General features: G+C 48.4%; 1 protein-coding gene across 1 annotated transcript; it reads left to right on the top strand.

Moving 5' to 3' along the window:
* The first annotated feature begins 659 nt into the window (after positions 1-659).
* NOL9 (nucleolar protein 9) lies at positions 660-19,043 on the top strand. Its single transcript, XM_070385149.1, has 12 exons — positions 660-1,043; positions 2,080-2,299; positions 2,805-2,932; positions 5,338-5,473; positions 5,597-5,693; positions 6,238-6,335; positions 11,514-11,675; positions 11,854-12,151; positions 12,505-12,616; positions 14,099-14,276; positions 15,093-15,226; positions 15,815-19,043. The coding sequence occupies exons 1-12, from the start codon at positions 672-674 to the stop codon at positions 15,962-15,964; spliced, it is 2,085 nt and encodes a 694-aa protein (XP_070241250.1). The 5' UTR covers positions 660-671; the 3' UTR covers positions 15,965-19,043.
* The last annotated feature ends 4,987 nt before the right edge of the window (positions 19,044-24,030 follow it).

Below are 24,030 nucleotides of genomic sequence, written 5' to 3'. Positions count from 1 at the left end.
GGGTTCTGTCCTTGCTCTGGTGCCTGTGGCATCACCTGGTTCAGAACGGGATTTGAGGGGGGTCAGCTTCTTTGGGGAGGGGCTTGAGGAACTGAGTGTGAAAGGTTGCTCTCAGCGAGCTGCAGGTTTTAGAACCGTTTACCTGGGCCTCAGTTTACCGAACGAGACAAGGCTTTGAGTTATACTTGTGACCCACCCCAATCCTCAGTCTCCTGAAATTGAAATTCTGAGTAAATCGTCCCCATTTCGCCTCCTTAAACACAGTCGGTCCCTTCAGCTCAAAGACAAATGCATGCAAACAGAGGGTATGCAAATAGACAGGTTTTGTTTAAAACGTCAATCCTGGAGCTTTTTCAGTCGCGGGGAGCGGAGCGGGGAGGGGTCGGGAAAATCCTAGCTGGATTTCCGGAGAGGTGGCCCTGGACTTGGGGTATCTGACTTTCCCTCTCCACGCAGCCGGGGTGAGGCTTTTGCATAATGTAAATGGGGCTCTCGTTCCCTAGGTTTCACCACCTCCAACGGGCCAGAGTCACACTTGCGCCTGCGGAGGCCAGGGTGCGCCGCCTAGACTGCCGGCAGAGGGCGCCCGCACCTTCCAGACCCTTGACGGGCCGCAGGGCGGAGCGTTGGGATCTCGCGAGATTCTCGAGCGACCGGCCCTGGCAGCCAGCATGGCGGACTCCTTACTGCTGCTCAAGCGGGTTCCCTCCCGCCACACGTGGCTGCGGGCCCGCAAGGCCCGGCCCCAGCTCATCCTCAGCCGCCGGCCCCGCCGCCGGCTCCGGAACCTGCGCTGGCGCAGCCGAAGGCGGCTTCGGCGACGGCTGCTGCAGGCCCAGGCAGCCGGCGCGGACTGGCTGCAGGGCGGCTGTCTGGTGTCCGGCGACGCGGCGCTCCAGAGGCTGAAGACCTCGGCTCGCAGGCGGGCCTCCAGCCCCGAGCCGGCCGAAGATCCGGTCCCGAGTGGTCCCGCGATCCTCCCCATCCCGCCGGTGCGGCCGGCTGGCTCGGGCCGCGCTGTCCTGCTGCTGCCGCTGGGGCAGGTGGGTCGCGCCGGGGTAGCCGGGCGGGCAGCGCGGGAGGGTGGGGATACAGCCCCGGGAGCTGCAGGCTGGGAGAGGCCCTTTTCCCCCTGCGGGTATCTGTCCGCGGGTCAGTCGCATTCCTCGGGCTGTGGTGCTGGACAGAGGGTAACAAGGATCCTCCTGAGGGAATTCTAGGTCTTTGGGGCTGCTGCTGCTACTGCTGCTGCTAAGTCGCTTCAGTCGTGTTCGACTCTGTGCGACCCCATAGACAGCAGCCCACCAGGCTCCCCCGTCCCTGGGATTTTCCAGGCAAGAACACTGGAGTGGGTTGCCATTTCCTTCTCCAATGCATGAACGTGAAAAGTGAAAGTGAAGTCGCTCAGTCGTGTCCGTCTCTTAGCGACCCCATGGACTGCAGCCCACCAGGCTCCCCCGTCCCTGGCATTCTCCAGGCAAGAGTACTGGAGTGGGGTGCCATTGCTTTCTCCGTCTTTGGGGCTGAAAGGACTTTAATAGTAATAATAGGTTGCATTTATCGAGTGCTCAGAAATGTCAGGCTCTAAGTGTTATGGGTATCTGAACTCATTTAGTGCTACATGCTCTATGGAGTCATTACCACTAAGAATGTTTAAAGAAAAACAGAACATAGCTTAAGTAACCTGCCGGAAAGATATAAGTGGAGGCAGAGCCAGCAGTCAAACCCTTCACCTGGGCGTTGGTCTGGGAGGTCCCCCGCACTATAGCTTTGTAAGGACGGGGAGCCGTGAGAACAGCAGAACTAAGTTCAGGGGGCCCCCTTAGGTCAGTGTGCGTCAGACTGTCCCTTTGGCTGCTCCGGATATGATCTTAGATTAAAAGTATTCACATTTTAATCTATTAGTTTAAAATACATCATTACCTACAAGTTATTCTGTTACTTAGCGATAAATCTCTCTTTTTTTTTAATTCATCTCCTTTTGATAACCTGAAGAGCCAGTTAAAATCTTAGAAGTTTTCTGTCATTGGTAGCAGAATCTGTAAGCTTATTTTTCCTTTCTTTTTTCGTCCCCTCCAGGGCTTTACTTTTAGTGGGATCTGTCGTGTGACCTGCCTCTACGGCCAGGTGCAGGTGTTTGGTTTTACCATCAGCCAGGGCCAGCCTGCCCAAAATGTCTTCTCCACCTACACCCACTCTCGTCTGACCATCAATGCTGTTCATTATTCAGTGCATGAGAAAAGCAAGAAGGAGATGAAGAGAGAAGCCCGAGTTCTGCTCAGACCTTATCTGAACCAAGGTAATGAAGAGAACTGAGTGACTTACTGAGGATGTATCATAATAAGGCAAAAACATTTTTTTTTTTTTTTGTCCACACCCTGCAGCATGTGGGGTCTTAGTTCCCTTGATAGAACCCATGTCCCCTACAGTGGAAGCTTGGAGTCTTAACCACTGGAGCACCAGGGAAGACCCAAGGCGAATAATTTTTAGTTGTTTACTGTGGCCTCAAACTTGCACTCTTTACTATATGTATTTAAACCCTCAAGGTCTGGAGAGTGAAGCTCTTTTTACCATTTCACAGATGAGGAAAGTCACCAAGGCCACACAGTGTTCAGGTAGCAAACCTGGATTGATTTCTCCATCCAGGTGTGTTTCTGTCATGCAGTATGGCCTCCTGAAAAAGGCTGTCATACATAATTCCTAGTCTCAAAAGGTGTGGACTTTAGCAGAGGAGAGGAAAGTCCCGCGGGGCATAGCGTTTGATGGAGTGCTGTTTCTAAGGCAGCTTATGTCTCTCTTTACAGATGACAGATATTGTTTGATGAGCAGTTTTTCTCCACTGTGTTCCATCGTGTTGCTGGAACGTCTGAAAACCTCCACCGTGAACTTTATAATCAGCCATCCAGGTTTATCTTACATTTTCGTACAAGAGGTAGAACCAGTTTTCATTCAGGGTTTTGTTCGTTACTTTCACCAAAACAGTCAGATGACTATGTAGGATGCCCCTAGTCTTATCTGTCTGTCATGTTGTGCTATAAGTCATACAGAATGTAACACACGTGTACAGTAAAAAAGTCAATAGAAGGATATATCAGAAAAATTGTCTCTTCTACGCCACTTAGCTTCATTCCCCAGATAAAGTCACCATTTTCTGTTATAGTTGATTAAATGCCTTTTGATATTTTTAAAATGGTTATCTTTATATTTTGATTCTCCAACTTGAGACAGTATGAATTCTTTATAAATTCTGAGTAATTTCAGCGTACTTACACTTTCTCCCATCTCTTCCTTTGCTCATTTCCAAATTTTTGCTGTCCTTACTATTAATTTCCTGAAGTCAGATTGGTTCCTAAAATTGTCTCCCATGAGCCAGTAAATTGAGCCAAATCTATAGGAACATCAGACTTCATGTGAGGTGTGAGGAGGAATCAGGGAGCAGCAGCAGGTTTTTTGGCCGGACTGTCTGAGTGCGCCAAGACATGGGGCTGTAGGAGGAGACTTAGATCTGTAGCTGAAAGATGCCTCTTAGACATCCAATTGGAGATGCCTGCTGGGCAGTTGAATGTGTGAGTCAAATTCAGAGAAGAGGTTGTGTGCATGGGTGTGTGTTGAGTCGCTTCAGTTGTGTCTGAGTCTTTGTGGCCCTAGGGACTGTAGCCAGGCTTCTGTGTCCATGGGATTCTCCAGGCAGGAATACTGGAGTGGGTTGCCATGCCCTCCTCCAAGGGATCTTCCTGACCCAGGGATCAAACCTGTGTCTCTTATGTCTCCTGCATTGGCAGGAGGGTTTTTTACTACTGAGCCACCCAGGAAGCCCAGAGAAGAGGTTTCAAATGTAAATTTGGGTGCTTTCAGTAGAATAGGGTTCCATCGCTTCTTGGCCTTTGGACTAAGATCAAGTGTAGTATCTATTCTTATCAGAATAGGGTTCCAAAGCCCATGAGATGGGATAATGACACTGAGAAGTTGATGCAGGTAGAAATGATAAGTTCAAGGTCTAGAGCCTGAGGAGCAACAGAGAGACTGAGGAGTGGTAGTGCTCATGTTAAAGGAGAGCAGGTGAGTGTAATCAGGGAGCCTCTGAAGGAAGTGGGGGTGCCTGACGTTGCTGATGGTGAGATGAAGCCTGAGAAAGGAATTGCGTGCAGGCTCACCTTCTGGACAGGGTGGTTTTATGGCATTGCTGAGCAGACCAGCCTGATTGGAATGGAATCAAGGGCTGGGGAAGGAGGAGCTCAAGGGTTCAGTGGTTAGGGATTTTGCTTTTAGAGAGTTTAGCTATAAAGGAAAGAAAGAGATGAAACAGGTTGGAAGAGTAAGCCTGGTCGAGAGAGTTCTGGGTTTTGTTAAGATGGATGGAAAGAACCGCATGCTTGAACACAGCTTGTAGGAAAAAGCCACAGAAGAGCACGCTGATGGTGCCGTGGGGAGAGGATGGAGGGAGGGGTTCCAGTGTCTGTGTGGTCTGTTGGCCTTGGGAGCAGAGGCGCTTCCTTGAGAGTGGCTGGAGGAAATGCCCAGGACAGGGATGGAGGAGCGAAGCTCTCTTCTGATTGTTTCCTCTTACTCTGTGAAATGGTTCGGGGGATCACTGAGCGGAGGCATAGGGAGTAGGCAGGGGTTGGGGGTTTGACATGGAAGGAGAAGCTAAGAAATGCAGGCAGGATGATGCACGGGCTTCTGCGGTCACGTTAATTTAGTCAGTGCAGAATCTAGCAGCCTGGGAGGGCCACAGCGGTGGACATGGAGACCCCACCTGGCAGTGAGTGTTTCAGGTGCTGTGATCAAACTTGTTCCTTTTTCACTTACTTTCAGGTTTGTTCGTTTTTTTTCCTGCAACTACTCAAGCACCACTATTTAGATTCCTTATGATCTTTCTTGGATAACTTCCTCCTCCCCCCATGCCTATGTGTTAGTACCTTCTGGAATTGTATTTTCATATAAGGCAGAGAGTAACCTTTAGATTATCTCATTTTATAAGATGTTCTTATTTTGCCCTCAGTGATTGATAGTTGAGAATCAACTGAGAGGTGAGACGAAAGGAGGGATCAGAGTTATCTTTTTTCTCCTTTTTAATGTTTATTTATCTAGCCTCAACAGGTCTTAGTTGCACCTCTCAGGATGTTTAGTTATGGCATGCGAAGTCCCATTTGCGGCTTGTGGGATCTAGTTCCCTAACCAGGCATCAAACCCGGGCCCTCTGCATTAGGGGTGTGGAGTCTTAGCCAATGGGACCACCAAGGAAGTCCCCAAAGTTATCTTTTGTAGCTCACAACTATTTGAGGCTTATTAATTTCGAACCAAAGTAAAAGAAGCACATTATGTTATCATTTTCAGGTCCGGACTTTCCAGATTAACTCTGAGTATTTTGCCTTGAGATCTGTGGGTATTAGAAGAGAGAAAAAAAAAACTGGCTTGCGTTTAACGGAGAGCGCCTTTGCAGTTATGGAAGAGTTAGTGAGCATTTCTAGCGGTGAGTGATACAAACTGATGTAGTCTAGAGTTCGTCCGCCAGAGCCTCAGAGGATTACTGTTCATGATCAGAGTCCTAAAGACGACAGCTCGTGTCAGGGGTCAATGTTTGTTTCCCCTCCAGAAGAAGCAGACAGCTGCCCCGTCATTCTGGTCTGTGGCTGCCAGGACATTGGAAAGTCAACGTTTAATAGATACCTCATTAACCAGCTGTTAAATAGGTAAGAGTGTTTTAATCCTGTTGTGACATATTGCCAGACTTTCAGCAGGAAGTAGGATTTTTGATTTGAGAAGCTAGACGGGATTGCATCTCAGCTCCTCCATAGAGATGACATACAAGTCTGTACAGAGCCGCTCAGCCGAGGAGGCCTCCTGGTTGTGCCGTTTGGGGGTGCAGCTATGGCCCTCTCAGGTGTGCCCACCTTGCCGGTCGGGGAGCTCACGAGAGCCATCAGTTGATCTCAGAATCTGTTTTTGTCCAAACCCAGAGAGTCGGAGCAGGGATAAAGTCTGTGGTATTTAAAAAATAAAGTTTGAGGAAAGGCAGAGTTGTATCCATATAGCGAATAGACACTGTAGCCAGGCTTGCATCCCGTTTTCTCTTCACTGATATTTTCTCTATGCTGGTGTCATCTTCGGAGCATTCTGCCTGCAAGGCTGTGCGGGGTGGGGTATGCCTGTGTGTCACATAAAATCTTTATGTTCTGATTTACCTTGGACATGGTAAATAAAACGAGTTAAGATTTCTTTCTTTTAAATTTTCAGTGTATCCTGCGTTGATTATTTGGAATGTGATCTGGGGCAGACAGAATTTACTCCTCCGGGTTGCATTTCTTTGCTTAATATTACAGAACCAGTTCTAGGTATGTATTCTACATTTCTTAAATGTCTTGGTTTTACACAGTACAAAAGTAATGATACAAGAAAGTCAAAGAGTACAAAAGTATAAAATATAAAAAGATGAACACATCTCCCCATGAAACTTATGGTCTTCCCATAAGAATTCCTCTGGTCTCAAAAAAAAACCCCTAAAAACCCAATGATACCTTTCTAGAGTTCTATTTTAATAAATGGAACTACCATCCATTTTATTTTATGTAAATTAGAAACACTTTCCTCTAATAAGAGCATCTTACATAATGCTACACAATGATTTCAACCAAGAAATTGACATTGATATAATACAATAGTATTATATATTATATATATTATATATTATATATATAACTATATATATTATATAGTTAATAAACTAATCTATAGATTTTTTCAAAATCCATTAGTTACCCTACTAATACCCTTTTTATGTTTCAGAATCCAAATCAGAGTCCCATGCTGCTTTTTTTAATACAAAAATGTACATAACATGTTATTTATCATTTTGACTATTGATACATGTACAGTACCATGCCATCAAACACATTCGAAGCGCTGTATAATCATTATCACTGTCTACCTCCAAAACATTTTCCTTGTCCTGGGCTGAAATGCTGTGTCCATTAAATAACAGTGCATCCCCTTCCAGCCTCTGAGGACCTCTGGTGTGCTGCCTGTCCCTCCCTGTGAATCTGCCTCTTCTGGGCACCTCATCCAAGTGAAATCATGCAGTACTTGTGCTCCAGAGTCAGGCTGTTTTCACTAAGTATAAGGGTTCAAGGTCTGTTCATATTGTTTGGTACTTCAGTCATGTCCAACTCTTTGCAACCCCATGGACTGCAGCACGCCTGGCTTCCCTGTCCTTCACCATCTCCCGGAACTTGCTCAGACTCATGTCCATAGAGTTGTAGCATATATCAAAATTAACTCCTTCTTGTGGTTGAAAATCATACCAATGTATGTATATCACATTTTGTCTATCTTTTTAACTGTGTTTTTATTTATTTATTTTTGATGGTGCTGGGTCTTCATTGCTACACATGGGCTTTCTCGAGTTGCAGCAAGTGGGGGCTACTCTTTGTTGTGGTGGGCAGGCTTCTTATTGTGGTGGCTTCCCTTGCTGCAGCACACGGGCTCTAGGGCGCCAGGGCTTAGTTGCTCCACGACATGTGGAATCACCACGGATCAAACTCTGTCCCCTGCACTGGCAGGCAGATTCCACCAGCGGACTACCAGGGAAGCCCCTGTATTGGTTCTGGTTTTCTGCCTGTTGTGACTAATGGTGCCGTGAATATTGGTTACAACTATCTTTTCAAGTCACCGCTTTCAATTCCTTTGGATATATATACACACATACATGCACACCCACGGGTGGTCATGTGTAACTTTTTGAGAAACTGCCAGACTGTTCTACAGCATCTGCACTGTTTTACGTTCCCATCAGTAATTCACAAGGGTTCTGATTTCTCTACATCTTCAACAACACTTGTTATTTTGATCAGGGCCTTTCATGTGGATGGAAGTAATCTCTTTTTGGTCTTGGTTTGCATTTCCCTAATGACTAACGGTGTTAAGCCTCTTTCCATATGTTTATTGGCCATTTGTACGTCTGCTTTGGAGAAATGGCTGTTTTAGTCCTTTGCCCATTGTTGAATTGGGTTCTTTGTTTTTGTTGAGTTTTAGGAGTTCTGTATATATTCTGGATGTTAATTCTTTGCTAGATATGCAATTTGCAGATACTTTGTCATTTTATTTGTTTTTGACAATATCCTTAAATGCACAAAAGTTCGTAATTTTTATGTTTTTGCTGCCTATGCTTTTTGGATCACCCATGAAGTTGTTACTAAATCTAGTCTCATAAAGATTTTCCGTAATGTTTTCTTCTAGGAATTCTGCTAGTTTTACCTCTAGCACTTAGGTCTTTGATGATTTTGAGTTACATTTTGTGTTTGACACAAGAGAAGGGTCTCACTTCGTCCTTATGTACACAGATGTCCAGTTTTCACTATCTATTTGTTCTTTCCACAATGAATGGTCTTGACACCCATGTTGAAAATCATCTGACCACACATCCATACATCAGTGCGTGCTGAGTTGCTTCAGTCATGCCCGACTCTTTGCGACCCCATGGTCTGTAGCCTGCCAGGCTTCTCTGTCCATGGGATTCTCCAGGCAACAATACTGGAGTGGGTTGCCAGGCCCTCCTCCAGGGGATCTTCCCAACCCAGGGATGGACCCTACAGTTCTGTGTCTCCTGCATTGGCAGGTGGGTGCTTTACCACTAGCGCCACCTGGGAAGCACGTGCATGCAAGGATTTTTTTCTCGTGCTCTTTACTCCATTGGTTTACACATAGCCCCTAGGCCAGTACCACACTTTTAATTACCGTACCTTTGTAAGAAGTTCAAAATTGGGAAATGTGAGTCCTCCAGCTTTATTCTTTCTCAAGACTGGTCATTTTGAGACCCTTTGCAATTTCTTATGAATATTAGAATAGGCTTTTTCATTTCTGGGGAAAGGGCTGTTAGAATTTTGATTGGGATTGTATTCAGTCTTGTTTTTCACTTGGCTGGGTGGCAAGGCATGTGGGATCTTAGTTCCCCGACCTTGGATTGAACCCACACCCCTGCAGTGGAAGCAGAGTCTTCATCACTGGGCCACCAGGGAAGGCCCAAGGATTGCATTCAATCTGTAGATGACATAGTATTAACATTTTCCTATCCATGAACACAGGATGTCTTTCTGATTTTTTATGTCTTCTTTAATTTCTTTAAGCAATATTTTACCTCCTTGGTTAGATTCACTTCTAAGGACTTAATTCTTTAGTTATTGTAAATGCAATTGCTATTCTAATTCCCTTTTCAGATTGTTAATTGCTGGTCTGTAGGAACATACTGATTTTTGTGGGATTTTGTTGTTTGTTTTTTCTTATTTAAAAAGTTTTTTTGAGTGTGTATGTGGTTTTTTTTTTTAACAATTTGTTGTTGTTGTTGTTTTTGGCCATGCAGTGCAGCTTGTGGGATCTTAGAGTCCCCAGTCAGGGATCAAACTCAGGCTGCCAGCAGTGGAAGCACAGAGTCCTAACTGTTGCACCGCCAGGGGATTCCTCCCTTTTAGCTGATTTCATTGTTCCTCTTTTTACATTTTCTCTGTCCTATTTAATTTTTCCCCCCTTTTACCATATTTTTAAAAACAAGGACACTGATACATCATCATAAATACAACCACCAAAATCAGGATGGTGACATTGCTATAGTGTAGTTAACTCGGTTTTGTCCCTTTTGTCTCAGTCATCTGTGTAGGCCCAGTGCGTACTTAAAAATCTTTAGTCTTCTTTAATATGGAGACTGTTACCTGGCTTTTCTAATCTTCTATGACCTTGACAGTTTGAAGAGTACATTTATGGGTTTTCCCATATTTAGATCTAGAAGTGACGCTGTGTTCTCTGTGTCGTATCAACACACTGTCAGTTTGTCCTGTTACCAGAGACGTTAGCTTTGATCAGTTGCTTAAGGTAGCGTTTTCTGATCTAACTAGGTGTGGTGTTTTCATTTTCTTCTGGATGTCATTGCTTCCAAAGCCCCTCGGTGGACAGTTAGTTCAGTTCAGTCGCTCAGTCGTGTCCGACTCTTTTCGACCCTATGAATCGCAGCACGCCAGGCCTCCCTGTCCAGCACCAACTCCCGGAGTTCACTCAGACTCATATCCATCGAGTCAGTGATGCCATCCAGCCATCTCATTCTCTGTCGTCCCCTTCTCCTCCTGCCCCCAATCCCTCCCAGCATCAGATTCTTTTCCAGTGAGTCAACTCTTTGCATGAGGTGGCCAAAGTACTGGAGTTTCAGCTTCAGCCTCATTCCTTCCAAAGAAATCCCAGGGCTGATCTCCTTCAGAATGGACTGGTTGGATCTCCTTGCAGTCCAAGGGACTCTCAAGAGTCTTCTCCAACACCACAGTTCAAAAGCATTAATTCTTCAGCTCTCAGCTTTCTTCACAGCCCAACTCTCACATCCATACATGACAGTTAGGGAATATACATATACTTAAACCCATGCATGTCATATATGTACATACATAATATGTGTGCATACCTGTACACATATATGTAAATACATATTTTTATGTCTTTGTATAGGTTTCTGTTTATTAAGAACCATGAATTTGCACTGATCATTCTTTTCTTTTTCTTTTTTTGGCCAATCTCCATGGCTTTTGGGATCTTGTTCCCTGACCAGGGATCCAACCCAGTCCCCTGGACCAGCAAGGAATTGTGATCATTCAGATCCTAATCTCACACCCAGGGTGCCTCCTAGTTAACCTTCCCCCTTCCACATTTATCAGCCCCTTTTCCAGTGGTGCAAACCCTGGCTGCACTTACTCTCAATGTACTTACATATTTGTTCATTCCCTAGACCACGCAGGCCTCTCTTAGTTGTGGGCTGCCCCAGGTCTCCTGACTCCAAGCTTGAGGGGCGCCTCGCCAGCTCTTCCCTAGGTGGCCTCGCACCAGCCGCACTGACCGAGGCCCTTGTGACTATGTTGTGCCGTGGTCCTGGTCACCTGCCTGCCATGTGCACTGGCCCTGGCCGCAGCCCTGACCAGAGGGGATGGGACAGACTGCTGTTGTGATGAGGGTGTGTCCTCTCAAGCTGGACTGCTTGAGTTCCAGTCCCACTGATCCCTACTAGCTGTGTGACCTTGCTCAAGGTCTGTAAAAATTGAGAAAGTAAATACTACCTGTGTCATAGGGGTTTATGAAAACTAGAGACTCTGTGTAGCACATGTAGGACATGGTAAGTACTGTATTCCAGCAAGTGATTACTGTTGTATTAATTATTGTGTGTACGCCCTGTGGGGGTGTTTTTTCTGTTCACAGATGTGTCCTAAGTATCTAGAACAATGCCCAGCATGCAGCAGGCGTCCGGTAGATGTTTGTTGAATGAATGGCCATATTAGGACATAGTTTGGATTAACCGTGTATAAATGCAGGCGTGTCTGTGTTTGAAGTTGAAAGCTTAGATTTCCAAAAGTGAGAGCACAGCTGTTCCTAGTGGTCCGATGGGCTCAGATTTCCTGAGCAGCTTTGTCAGGGATCATGGCTAGACCATAACCCTTGCCACCTCTTAGGTTCTCATGGATTAATGACTCTCACCTTTATCTTCTTAGGACCACCTTTCACCCACCAGAGGACACCCCAGAAAATGGTCTATTATGGGAAAACTTCTTGTAAAAACAACTTTGAAAACTATATTGAGGTAATAAAGTATGTTTTCAGCTCCTACAAGCGAGAGTCCCCTCTTATCATCAACACCATGGGCTGGGTGGCAGGTAAGTCCATGGTGGCGCATCTGGCAGAAAGGGTTGGGTGATGGGAACGGGTGCGTGCGTGGCTTTTAGACGTTAGCGCTGAAGCCCGGTCCTTAGGAGGCTCCTCGTCTCAGCCTCTCATGGGCACACATCACCACCCAGGTGCACTGACTGGGCTCTGTCGTTTACTTCCTCGCAGACCAGGGTCTCTTGCTTCTCATTGACCTGATCCGCCTGCTGTCACCCAGCCACGTCGTCCAGTTTAGCTCGGACCGGAGTAAATACATGCCGGACCTCACCCCCGATTTCGTGGACGACATGGACGGCTTGTACACAAGACGCAGGTCCAGAGTCAGAAACAGAGGGTTCCACCTGCCCGAATTTGCTGAGAGTTTGGAGTTTGCTGATGAAGAAAAAGAGGGTCCAGTTATGTCTACGGGATACAAGCTGATGTTCGTGAAGTCAGAGTTTGTGACTGGGAAAACGTCCAGGAATAGGTAAGCAAACCACCATGGCTGGAGAATTCCATTTTCTTCAGTCTGACAAGGTCTTCTGTCCTCGATTCCTTCAAAGGGGTCAGTCCCTTAAAATCTTTCAGATCTCTGTCAGAGCTACCTGTTTACAGAGAAGAGTCAGGTCTGTTCCGAACGGTTCCTTTGCCAGTGGAAATGCCCAGAATTGGCCTCCAGATCTGCTTGCCCCTCTCGGAGCTTTGACCTGAAGGATCTCCAGTGGGTTTATGGAGAGGCAAGGTCTACGGTCCCGCGGCTGGAACGTGGGCTGTGTCAGGACAGGTGGGCCCTGTCTCGGAGCGGGAGGTGGGCCTCTCACCTTCTGATTTACTTTTCAGAGAATCACATAACAGAATCCTCCGTGAGCTGGCAGTGCTGGGTTACCTGAGCCAGTTGCAACCCCCAGTGCCGAAGCCACTGCGTGCCTTACACGGTCTGACCCCCTACCAGGTAACCTGAGCTCTCAGGGGGACTGTCCGGCTTCCTGTGTGCCCGTCTCACCTCTTTATACCCCTTCACTAGTGTCATCCTCAGCCTTGAGGTGTTGATGTGCCCACTGTGCCCATTTTACAGTCGGGAGCTGAAGGATCCGGTGGGAGTGGATCCACCTCCAGAGGGTCTGACCCTGGTTTCCATCCTGACCAGGAATGTTCTGCCTAATACCAGAGGTGGCCCTGGGACCACACCCTGCAGCCCAGCTCCACCCTTCTGCCGACTGGCCGTGTGCGACTCGGGCTGTGAGTGGTGGTGACAGGCCTCGTAGATGCTTGTGTGCCCAGAGAGCACGTGTAATGCGTTTCAGATGTTGTCACAGGTTGATTCTAGCTCTAAAGTATGTGCATCTTGGATTCCAATCTCTGAAGGACTGTTTTGGGAAGAAACCACCATAGTATTAGGGTCCCAGATGATGGAAGAATCAAATAGCGACAGGTATCATTTCTAAGTGCTCACCCTATGCTGTGCTGTCCTCTACTCACCGAGGCCCTGTTATTACCCCCACTTTACAGATGATGGAACTGAGGCCAGGGGCAGACTCAGCTTGCCCACAGGACATAGGAAAAGTCTGGGCTGGGACTGGCTGGCGCCCAGGTGGCCTGACTCTGGACCAGAGCCCTCACTCCACTGTATGGCCTGCGCAGTGCTGAGCACACAGTGGGCCAGGTGCTCTGCTGAGCCTGTGGGGAAGGTGCTGGTACACACCCCACTTACAGCTAGAAGACTGGGCAGGCAGGCAGGTGGAGATGCTGGGCAGAGGTCACACAGGCAGGGACGGTGACCAGGGAGTGTGGGGTAGGGGGGCAGCATCATGTTGCCCAAGCCCAGTGGAGAGATTGGCCCCAGGCTTCCAAGCCCCCTCCACTGAAGAACCCAAGGCAGTTTTTTTGGGTGATTTGCTCTTGTTTATACTCACTGGCAATGCTCTGTAACTGGACTTGAAACTTATCTGGCTATTTTAAAAGTGTGTAGTTACCCAGAGAGCTACATGTTAAAGGTAGTCCTTTACTGTGTGCTCAGGAAGGTGGTCCATTTTCTTAATTCAGTAATTCCCTTAGGGGCTTCTCCTCACTCTGTGGGTGTTTACTTTCTTCCGCCCAGAGACCTGTTGCTGATGAGTTTTCAGTCTCCCTCCTACCTTCAGCTCATGCCCACATCTCCGAATTCGCATCTCATGTGTCTCTTTAGGCAGAGTTGCAGGCATTCAATTTAGATTTCTAGCAAGTGTTGTTGGTGTGCATGAGCTTTGTGTAATTTTCCTCAGTTCTCAGTCTAAAGCAGTGAAACACTAAACAATTTCCATTCCGTCTAGATATGTTTTGGTGGGCAGTTTGGCAGATAAAACTTCAGATGGCTGACTCGTCAGCTTGTAGAAACTACTGACATAAGCAGTCTTTGGAGTCAGATCACTGAAGGGGGTGCGTGTGTGTCCTCCAGGTCCCTTTCAATGCCGTCGCGCTCCGGATCATCCACGCTGATGTGGCCCCCACCCACATCCTGTACGCCGTGAATGCCAGCTGGGTCGGGCTCTGCAAGATCCTGGATGACGTCAGGGGATACGCCAGCGGGCCCATCCTGCTTGCCCAGAGTCCCATCTGCGATTGTGTGGGGTTTGGTGAGTCTGAGAGGAAAATCTGAGTGTAAACCTACTGAAATTGACCCACCTGAGCAGCTGTAGATTGGCGGGGCTTGACCTTGTTGCTGTCACTTGCCTGGAGTGGTCAGAGAGCTTGTCTGTCCTCTGTGAAGTGGGCCCTGGGAGGTAGGGGGCAGGAAGGAAGCGGTTCTTCTTTGCTTGCCCTGCCAGCTCCTCTAAACGCAGGAGTCCTCAAGGCCTGGCCAGGCCTCCCTCTCATCTGACATGTTTTCTGTGGCTCTCAGTCCATTGTAGGCTGACCTCTGTACACGCTCTCCGGCACAGCATCAGAGCTCCAAGCCAGTGTTACCAGTCACTGTTCTGCTTAGTTGTCTCCCTGGCATCTAAGACTTCACTCCAACACTGAGGTCCTGATAGATCCATCAGCCGTTCCCTGACATTCCGCCCGCAACTCCTCCTCCTACCCTGCACTGGCCATGAATGATCCTTGAAAGATTCACTCTGTGTTTGGGTCAGGCCCCTGGGTCCTGCTTGGCACCCCTTCGTTTCGTTTATCACAGTCCACACACCAGCCTGATGCCTTCTCGTTTCAGAGTGTCAGACTCCTCAATCTCATCTGTTCTCACCATGCTCAGGGGCTCGGTAGTTGTGGGGCACAGGTTTAGTTGCTCCGCGGCACATGGAATCCTCCTGGACCAGGGATGGAACCCATGTCCCCTGCATTGGCTGATGGATTCCTCTCCACTGTAGCACCAAGGATGTTAGAAAACTCATAAGCCGTTCTGCAGTTCTGAGTGGTGGGGAGGATGATCTTGTGTGTTGTGTGTCTTCAAGGGATTTGCAGGGGGATCGACATGGAGAAGAAGCTTTACCACATCCTCACTCCCGTGCCCCCAGAGGAGCTGAGACACGTGAACTGTCTGCTGGTTGGGGCTGTGAACATCCCACAGTGTGTTCTCAAGAGCCAGGTGTGTGCAGCCCTGGAGCTCGCTGGCCTCCAGGTCGCATGGCAAAGTGCGGACCTGAAGTTGGGCCGGGAGTCACAGAGCAGGTTCTTGTTTGGGAAGCTTACACTCCTTTGTAGAGATGGACAAGGCCGGGTGACATGTCCGCATGGCCTGAAGGTCTGGAGTGTGAGTCCCCATCACCTTGGGCAGGAGCCCTGGGTGGAGCCGTCATCTCAGGCATGGGTGTGGGAGAAAAAGGGCAGAGGAGGTGACCCCAGGGTGACCCTTCCTGAAGACAGTCTTCAGAGGCTCCTGTGGGAAGGTCACGGAAGGTCACGTTGGCCAAGGGCATCCGTGTGGCCCCAAACCAACCCCAAACCAAACGGCAGGACCTGTAGGCAGCTGAGGAGGCAGCCGGTATCCCCCTTGTCACCTGCTGATTCAAGAGAGAGCCCCATCTCTTGCTGTTGGACATGTTTGGGGGGTTGAAATGTAAGTGGGCCCTTCCAAGGAAGGGGAGCTGAGGATCTTAGGAGCGATCTAATACTCTCTTCCATCTTGGCCAGATTCTAAGTGTTCCCACATGTTTTCTCTGTGTTTCCATTTCAGGGTGGGCTCGAAGGGACCATACCTTATGTCACAACAGATTATAATTTTAAGCTTCCTGGAGCATCAGAGAAAATTGGAGCAAGAGAAAGTGGGGCAACGTATAAAGAGAAAGGACATCCCAAACCTAAGTTCTATCGAAAAACGTACTGATGTTCTTAATACAGGAAGGACCTTCCTCCCAGAAAGCTTGACCATCTCCAGCCTGGCATCACTGGACGATGGGGTCTGTGACCGTGAACAGAACAGCATGCTTACGTAGCAAACAGTGCAGTTTCCTGCGTAGCTCATGGATGCATTTAGCGTACGTACACTCTTCAATTGACATGACAGAGGTTTTCCCTAGTCTTCTGTTTGGTTTTCTAAAGGAATCAAGAAGCAGGGACGAGTTCGTGCACCATTGAAACAGAACGTGGTCGATTCCTCATGAAGTTTTTCAAGGACCTGGTTGCTGGTATCTGGATAAAAATAGAGAAACCAGACCACAGAAATGTCTCAAAGGGGAAAGCAGGACATCTGGTGGAATGGAGAGCATAGAAAGGTACAGAGTTACCCTGTGGTCCTCGCTTGGGGGGTGCTCCCAGCCCTGCTCACTGGATGCTCCCTGGCCTCTGCCATACACATGGGTTGAGGATTATGCTTATATTTGGTGTTAAATTTATTCAAGGTTTCATAGATAAAAGTTTGCCTCAAGAACCCTTCATCTTTTAAAAATCTGATGCTGAAAAATTTTACCCTGAAAAAATACTCTCAAACCCAGGAAGCTTGTCCTGGAGCCTCTTTAAAACTCAGTTTGTCCTGATTGACTTCTCATCTGAGATGGAAACGCACAGTGAGCAGGGCCGGAAACCAGGCTGTTTGGACCAAGGCCCAGCGGAGCGGCTCCTGCTGTTGGTCTCGGTGGCTGGACACAAATGCCAGTGGTGGTGCTGGACCCAGGGGCTTCGGAGGAAATGGTGGCCCTTCATCTTCTCTCCGGAGTCAGCCTTCTTTAACCTCCAGGGTTGGAAATGGTTTGGTAAACAGGCGGGCCGGTTCACATCACATCGTGTCTGCGTTTAGGACCCTGAGATGCCTGCAGAAGCAGCATTTCGTCCTGGTGCTCTGCATTCCGGCTTCCGAGCAGGACGCCTCGAAGGACCACTGTTAGGATGAGGGTTGTTACGGCTTACGTCCATTTGAGGCGTTGATCATCATTGTCCTCAGTGTTCTGGGGGCCGATCCCTCATGTCATAGAGCTCTTGTCACCCTCCAGGATCGGCTTTGATATTCAGAGACCATTTAAAGTCTAGTTTCTTAGTTGCATCTTATTTATATCTTAAGTTTAACTTGTACATACATGTTCTGTCTTGGCCTTGCGGTGACTTTTGCAGTCAGTCCACCATCAACTTTTTTTGCCTTCTTCACAAGTTCCTGTATCATTACAGTGATGCTTAAGGTCTTTAGCAGTAAGTCTTGGGAAGAATGAAAGTGGTGATCTGTCATTTGCATTTTCATTGAATCCTGACTCATTAAGTTCTGGTAGGCTGTTTCCTGCGGGCCTTTAAGGTTGCCCCCCCCCCAGTCCCCATTGGTAAGGAAAACAGCGTTGCCACTAGAGGGAGCTGTCAGCCATTGGTCAGCTGGCCATGCTGGGCTGGAGATGGCAGAGGAGCCCCTGGAGACCTTTCTCAGCGTCTAGAGATGCTGGAGACGGCCCTGTGGTCAGCACCTGGGTGTGCCGTTCAGACGGGCAGCGGTGCACACACCCTGGGTGTTGGCCCGTTGGATAATCAGTGTTGATGGTGCAGGCTTCTGTCACTTCCACAGCATGTGTTGCTTCAGGATGGCCAGTGAGGGCTCTGTGTTGGAGATACGCTTGGCAAATACTCCTGGGACCTCCCTAGTGGTCCATTGGTTAGAGCGCTGCGCTTCCATGGCAGGGGGCAAGGGTTCAATCCCTGGTCGAGGAACTAAGATCCTGCATGCCGAGTGGGATGTGAAAAACCAAACAACTCTTAGTCATTTCTGTGTGATTGTCAAAGCGGTACATAACTTATTTTAAGAAAATCAAATTAATATCTGACTTAGAACATGGGAGCCCTCAATCACTGATTTTGTGGTTTGTTAAAATCAGTTCTTCAGACCTGTTTTTAGGACAGGTAAACATGAAAAATGGAAAAAAATCCTCCAATCTTAGGGTTGATTTAATTTTGTGAAGAAAGGTAGTTCTGTTGTTCCCATCGGTCCCCAGGGAGGTCTTGGGGACAGGAACCAGTTGTCCTTGGAGACCCCAGTGTAGAACTGAAGTTTGAGAAAGGGGAGAGGAGTAGGTGAGCTGGCCTTGGGATTATGACTTTTGAGAAAACAAACTCTTGAGACTGGCCACCTGGAGAGGATACGGGGGTGGAGAGGACGTGGTGAGGCCCCAGCTGAGCCAAGGGGCCCCCCTTGCCGATATCAGGACCCCTGTGATGGGCAGGTCCCCACCCTCGCGGATACTCAGGTCTCTGCCTGGAAGATGGCATGAAGAGGACCAAGTGACACGGGATGGTGATTTTTAGATTGTCTGCTCATTCTTTCCCTTAGATTTGGGTGAGGCCATGTGGCTGTTATCATGGCAGGCTGTGATGTTGAAGCTCCAAGTCCATGTCCTGACTGGGCCACCAGCTGGCAGTGTAGCTTTGAGGGGTGTTTCACTTGAGCCTGTGACCTTCTTTAAGATGGGTGGGTGGCGCTTCTCTCGGGTCCCCGCATGAGGAAGGCGTGAAACGCATCCACAGCAGGCCTAGCTGTAACTCCTGGCCTGTGGCCTGTCTCTGGCTGGGTTGTAAATCCTAGCAGACAGGAGGAAGACTGTGTTCCTCAGAGTCACCTTGGGTCGGAGCGGAAACTCAGTGTTCACATCTGAAAACATCTTGCCACAGCCCCCAGGCAGTGGCACCGTTCTTCCTGCTGTGGGTCCTGCTCAGGCTCCCACCCGTCGTCACCTGCCCCTGGGAGTTTTTCATAAGCCCCACTATTGCTTTTAAAATCCTACAGTCAGCTCACCTGTGTAGGAAACGATCCTGAAGTCCACCGCCGTGTTATCACTGTTGACGCCGTGACTTGTCTCACCCAGTATTTTTCTAAACTGCACATGTGCGTTTGTGTGTTTTACCTGTTTGTCCTGTTTGTCCAATTGTATGTATGGTTTCTATCCAGCTTTTTTCACTTACATGTGAACTTCTGTATCAATAAATATTTTTGAGAATGTAAATTTGTGTCATTTTGTTCCATATATAGATAGACCATTTTATTCCAGGAAATGGTTTGAATGCTTAGAAGAAATGGCAGAAACATTGGAAGGGGGTAGTGAAACCGGTGTCATGGCAGGGAAGAGGGGAGGGCCCTGCAAGCGCCCGCACCTTTTTCCTGTTTCACTAGCAAGTGGAGTAAGCTCCAAGGGGAGTTAGCTTCGTTTCTCTTTTTGGGCTCCAAGTGTTAGCCACTCAGTTATGCCTCTGCCATTCCTTTCTCCAGGGGATCCCAACCCAGGATCAAACCCGATCTCCCGCATTGCAGGCAAATTCTTTACCATCTGAACCACCAGGCTCAAGGATGTATGTTATGTCTCTCCTGGACTATCTTTGAGACTCTATTAGTAGGAAAAAGAATTTTGTTCCCAGAAGAGTACAAATAGAAAGGAAGCCAGCCAGCAGGCCGGGGGTCTGTGCCTGTAACTGCCTCTTCCTGAGCGAGCGCTTGGCCCCTCTGCCCCAGGGTGGGACCTGGCAGAGGCAACGAGACTTGGCTGCCAGGCTGAGCCTGAACAGTGGCTAAGATAAATATGGGGCCCATCTGTGCAGTAGAGGAGCCACGTGATGCAGGGCCTCCAGAAAGGTTTGGCCGAGTGAAAGAGTTCCAAGGCTTTGCCAGGAAAAGAAGAGGACAGAGGGTGGGCCGCGGGGTGAGGGAGCAGTCTGAAAGGAGCCACACTTGGAGTTGAGGGGCAGCGGGTCCAATCTGGAGATCCCGGGAGCTGAGTAAGCAGTCTTGGGAATCAGCTAACAGAGTCGAGCTGGGCAGACAATGTGTTGGGCTGGGAAGCCAAGGGTTGCCATGGCGACTGGCCCCGATGCTGCTGTGGCGCTCAGCAGACTGTGCCTGGGATATTTCTAATGCTTCGGAGCTGGTCTCCGGGCTGTGAATGTCAGCCCGGCAGGGACAAGCCACGAACTTTCAGGCCTTCCTCCCCGCTGAGGAGTCCAGCCGGGAAGGGTCTTCGTGGTGCTGCTTTCCTGAAAAGAAGGGAAGGCCCCTGCCGAGGGAGCCAGCAGTGTGAGAAGTGCGTTCCAGGGAGCACATGGGTACTTGGGGATGGAAAATCCAAGGAGAGGAAACCGGCAGCAAGAAAACACGGTGCAAACCCCAGCCACTGAGTCCATACGTTAAAACATACAGCGCCCAGGGGGCCTGAGTTGGAGGAGAGGCAGATTGGCAGGGCCGAGAGTTCAGTGGTTTTCTGTGCAGACGACTCAGCTGGAGAAATCAAGATCGGGGCTGAGTTGAGGAGAAGCCCTCCAGGGTTGGGACTGCAGCCGGGCAGAGAGGGACGGAGACTGCGGGTCTAGCACGTGGCTCAAGGGCCAGGCAAGGTGCCACCACCTGAGGTCAAACATGAATTCTGTCCTGACAAAACACGGGTCTCCACCGCACAGCTGGCTCAGCCTCCATTCAGGAACCGGTGAGTATATTTTCTTCCTCTGGTTCAGAAAAGAGGGTTGAAGAGGAGGGAGAAAAGGGGATTTGGTGGGTCTTGGAGGGGCTTGGTTATGACCCCTCACTTGCAGAATTCGCCTGGGCCATTTGAGAACATTTCCTGCAGGCTGGGCGCACATTCCGTCCTAAGGGGTGATTTAATGAACTGAGAGCCTGGAATGCAGGGTTGGCCATCAGCTCTGACTTAGGTGCAGGGAAAGGAGGCTTTCGGTTTCAGCCATCCGACCCCTGAAAGAAGAAAGAACAGGGTCCCATATGAAGAGCTGCTCCACTGGCGGCTGCTGAGGATGGGGCTGGGAGGGCCTGCGGTGGGGGAGGCTGTCCAGCTTCCTCTTCTGGGATTTAGAAGGTAGGTGGGAAAGCAGCCCCCATACTTGCAAACCAGTTTTGTGCATTAAAGCTGGGTCCCCACTGGCAGGATGGCCAGGAGCAGGCTCCCAACTGTAGCTTTGTAGGGCCACGACATTCCTCTGAAACCATAGATATTTGTAGGTTCACTTCTGATGCACGCCGTGACGCATTTTGGCAATGGGGGATCAGGAAAGGTGTGTGTGGACTCAAATAGGCTTCCAGCACTCCACCGTCAGAACCCTGGCCTGGGAAACACCCTGTTCCTGGCCAAAGAGAAAATGGCTTGAAGGTGTGTTAGCTGCTGACCTCTCAGCACTCACAGAAGAGCCCTCATTCCGACCTTTGTCGGCCCACCACCCCCTCCTCCACCCCCGTGGCTGGACCAAGACAGATTTAGGAAGCAGACAGTGAATCACACAGGACTCTGAGCACTCACTCGGCCTCCCTGCAGAGCCATCCCCTCCCCGGGAAGGGTCTGCACTGCTGATGTAGTCTTCCTCTAGCTCATACCCCCATGCAAAACTTACCTACCATGCTGGGGTCTCTGCTGGGAGTGGCCAGAGAGTTAAATGGACAGGTGCCTCTCACGCTAATATATGAGCCTCCAGTGACCCATGTCCAGTTCACTCAAGGTCCATCACGGCTCACTCACTGCAGGGGAGATTGTTTCCAGGCTTGTGTGAGATGTGGGCTACAGCCCCAAATCATGGCTGCCACATGGACATCAGAGAAGAGCCCACCCCTGCTGCTTCAGTTTGTTTGTGTCTTTTAAATTAATTAATCATTTTTTTGGCCACACCATGAGGTTAGTGGGATCTTAGTTTCCTGATCGAACCAGGGGTTGAACCAGATCCCCAGCAGTGGAAGCTTGGAGTCATAACCACTGGACCTCCAGGGAAGTCCCTGATTATGTCTTTAAGCCCTTTACTGATTTGTTTTTGATATTGAAGGACAAGTGGTGTAAATTCCCTGGCAGTCCGGTGACTAAGATTCTTCACTTTCACTGCCGGGGGTGTGGGTTTGACCCCTGGTTGGGGAAGTAAGATCCTGCTAGGCCATGTGGTGTGGCCAAAGAAGGGGGAAAAGAACACAGGACCGCTAGTTATGCTTTTGCCATGTTTCCAAGTTTTAAACAAGCTTTGGCAGAATATTTACTGAGGTCATATTAATTGTCGGGCATTGTGCCAGGGGCTGGGCTGGTGGTGATGAGCAAGATAAATGCCCGTCCTTTTAGAATCCTACCACTGTGTGCCAAGGACAGGAAAACAGGAAATTGAAAAGCAGTTTGATGTGTATTAAACAGAGCGATGCGACTGTAGGGTAATGGGTTCATACATAAGAGAGGTTCCTCTTATAACACCCATCTGGGGGATTCTTTTTAAGGAATCACATCACCAAAAGGATACAGTGATATCAGTTAGGTAAAGACTATGGGTAGAAAGGTTTGATTTCAGGAAGAGAGAAAAGCAAGAGCTAGAAATGGCATTTTGTGCAGCATGATTGGGACACACTTTGGAAAGACTGAGAGGTGGGTGGGTTCTTGTGGGTGCTGTGGGAAGGGGGGAGTATAAAGAAATTGTGCTTGATCCAGAGAGAGGATGGCCGAGCATCTTACAGAATTCAGATTTCATCCTTGGGGCGATGAGCATTTAAGCATTTTTATAATAGAGTAGGTAGCATTTTCTGACTTGCATTTTAGAAAATCCTTTTTGATAGCAGTTTGGAGAGTGGATTTGGAGGAGTATGAGGAGGAGAATATGACAAAGAATCAGGAAACTTCATGGTGGCTCAGATGGTAAAGAATCTGCCTGCACTGCAGGAGACCCAGGTTCGATCCCTAGGTTGGGAAGATCCCCTGGAGAAGGAAATGGTTACCCACTCCAGTAGTCTTGCCTGGAGAATTCCATGGACAGAGGAGCCTGGCAGGCTATACAGTCCACGAGGTCATGAAGGGTTGGACACAACTGAGCAACTAACACTTTTGCCATAATGCAAGTGAAAGGTGGTCATTTAAACCGTTTAAGTTAGCATATAAATTTAAAAAGTATATACATGCACGTATGCACATGCATATGTATGTGTATATACTTTGTTCTGCTGGCATGTGTGTTAGTCTCTCAGTCGTGTCCATTTCTCTGCAACTCCACGGGGTGTAGCCCACCAGGCTCCTCTGTCCATGGACTTCTCCAGGCGAGAATACTGGAGTGGGTTGCCATTCCCTTCTCCAGGGGATCTTCCTGACTCAGGGATTGAACCCAGCTCTCCTGCACTGCAGGCAGACTCTTTACCATCTGAGCCACCAGATGGTAAAGGGAGTATAACAGGGAAACCCTGTTCTGCTTATACAAGTAATATATTTTCATTATAAAATTCTCAAACAGCACATAAATAATGAAGCTATAAGTTCTGATTTTCTGTTATTTCCAATTGTATTTCAGATTTTTTCTCTGAATATATACACAGCGCACATACCTAAATATGCACATATATGTAAAAGTGTTGACATGAAATTGAGGGAAATATGCAGTTGCTTTTTCCAATTAATACTGTATTTTGGACATTAAAAACTGTAGTATATAAAAGTCCACCTTGTTCTTTTTAACGGCTTCATGATATTGATATGTATTGATATACTTAATTTTTAAACTGACCCTCTGTGAGTGGACATTTGGAGTTATTTCCAGTTTTTCACTCCTGTAAGTGGTGATGTAGTGAGCATCCTTATACCTGTGGACTTGTGAAAAGAGTATCTATAGAATACATTTCTGGATGTGGAATTACTGGGTGGAAGAGGATTAGCATTTTACATTTTTGAAAAATAGTTTCATTTATTGGCCGTGCTGGACATTTTGCTTTTTAATGGCTAGCTCCAGGTTGTCAGGGGCTACAGAAAGCCATTTGTCCCCCAGGAGCAGAGTATTTCAGCTCTTCGTGTGCTTTCTATGTCTGGTCATCATCTGTCCGGAGCCTATCCCTGGCACATGAGTGTGGGTGGCTGGATGGGGTCCCCTTACACGGCCTCAGGCACTTCTCTTCTTTGTCCACTCCCATTACTGAAATGCTGTGGCTCTTGGCTGAGGGACAAGGACAGCTGCAGGCTCTGACATCATGCCTCTGAAACTTCCACA

The sequence above is a fragment of the Bos mutus genome, chromosome 16, assembly GCF_027580195.1.
Source record: "Bos mutus isolate GX-2022 chromosome 16, NWIPB_WYAK_1.1, whole genome shotgun sequence".
Classification (NCBI taxonomy): Eukaryota; Metazoa; Chordata; class Mammalia; order Artiodactyla; family Bovidae; genus Bos; species Bos mutus.
This window is presented reverse-complemented; position numbering and strand designations above follow the sequence as displayed.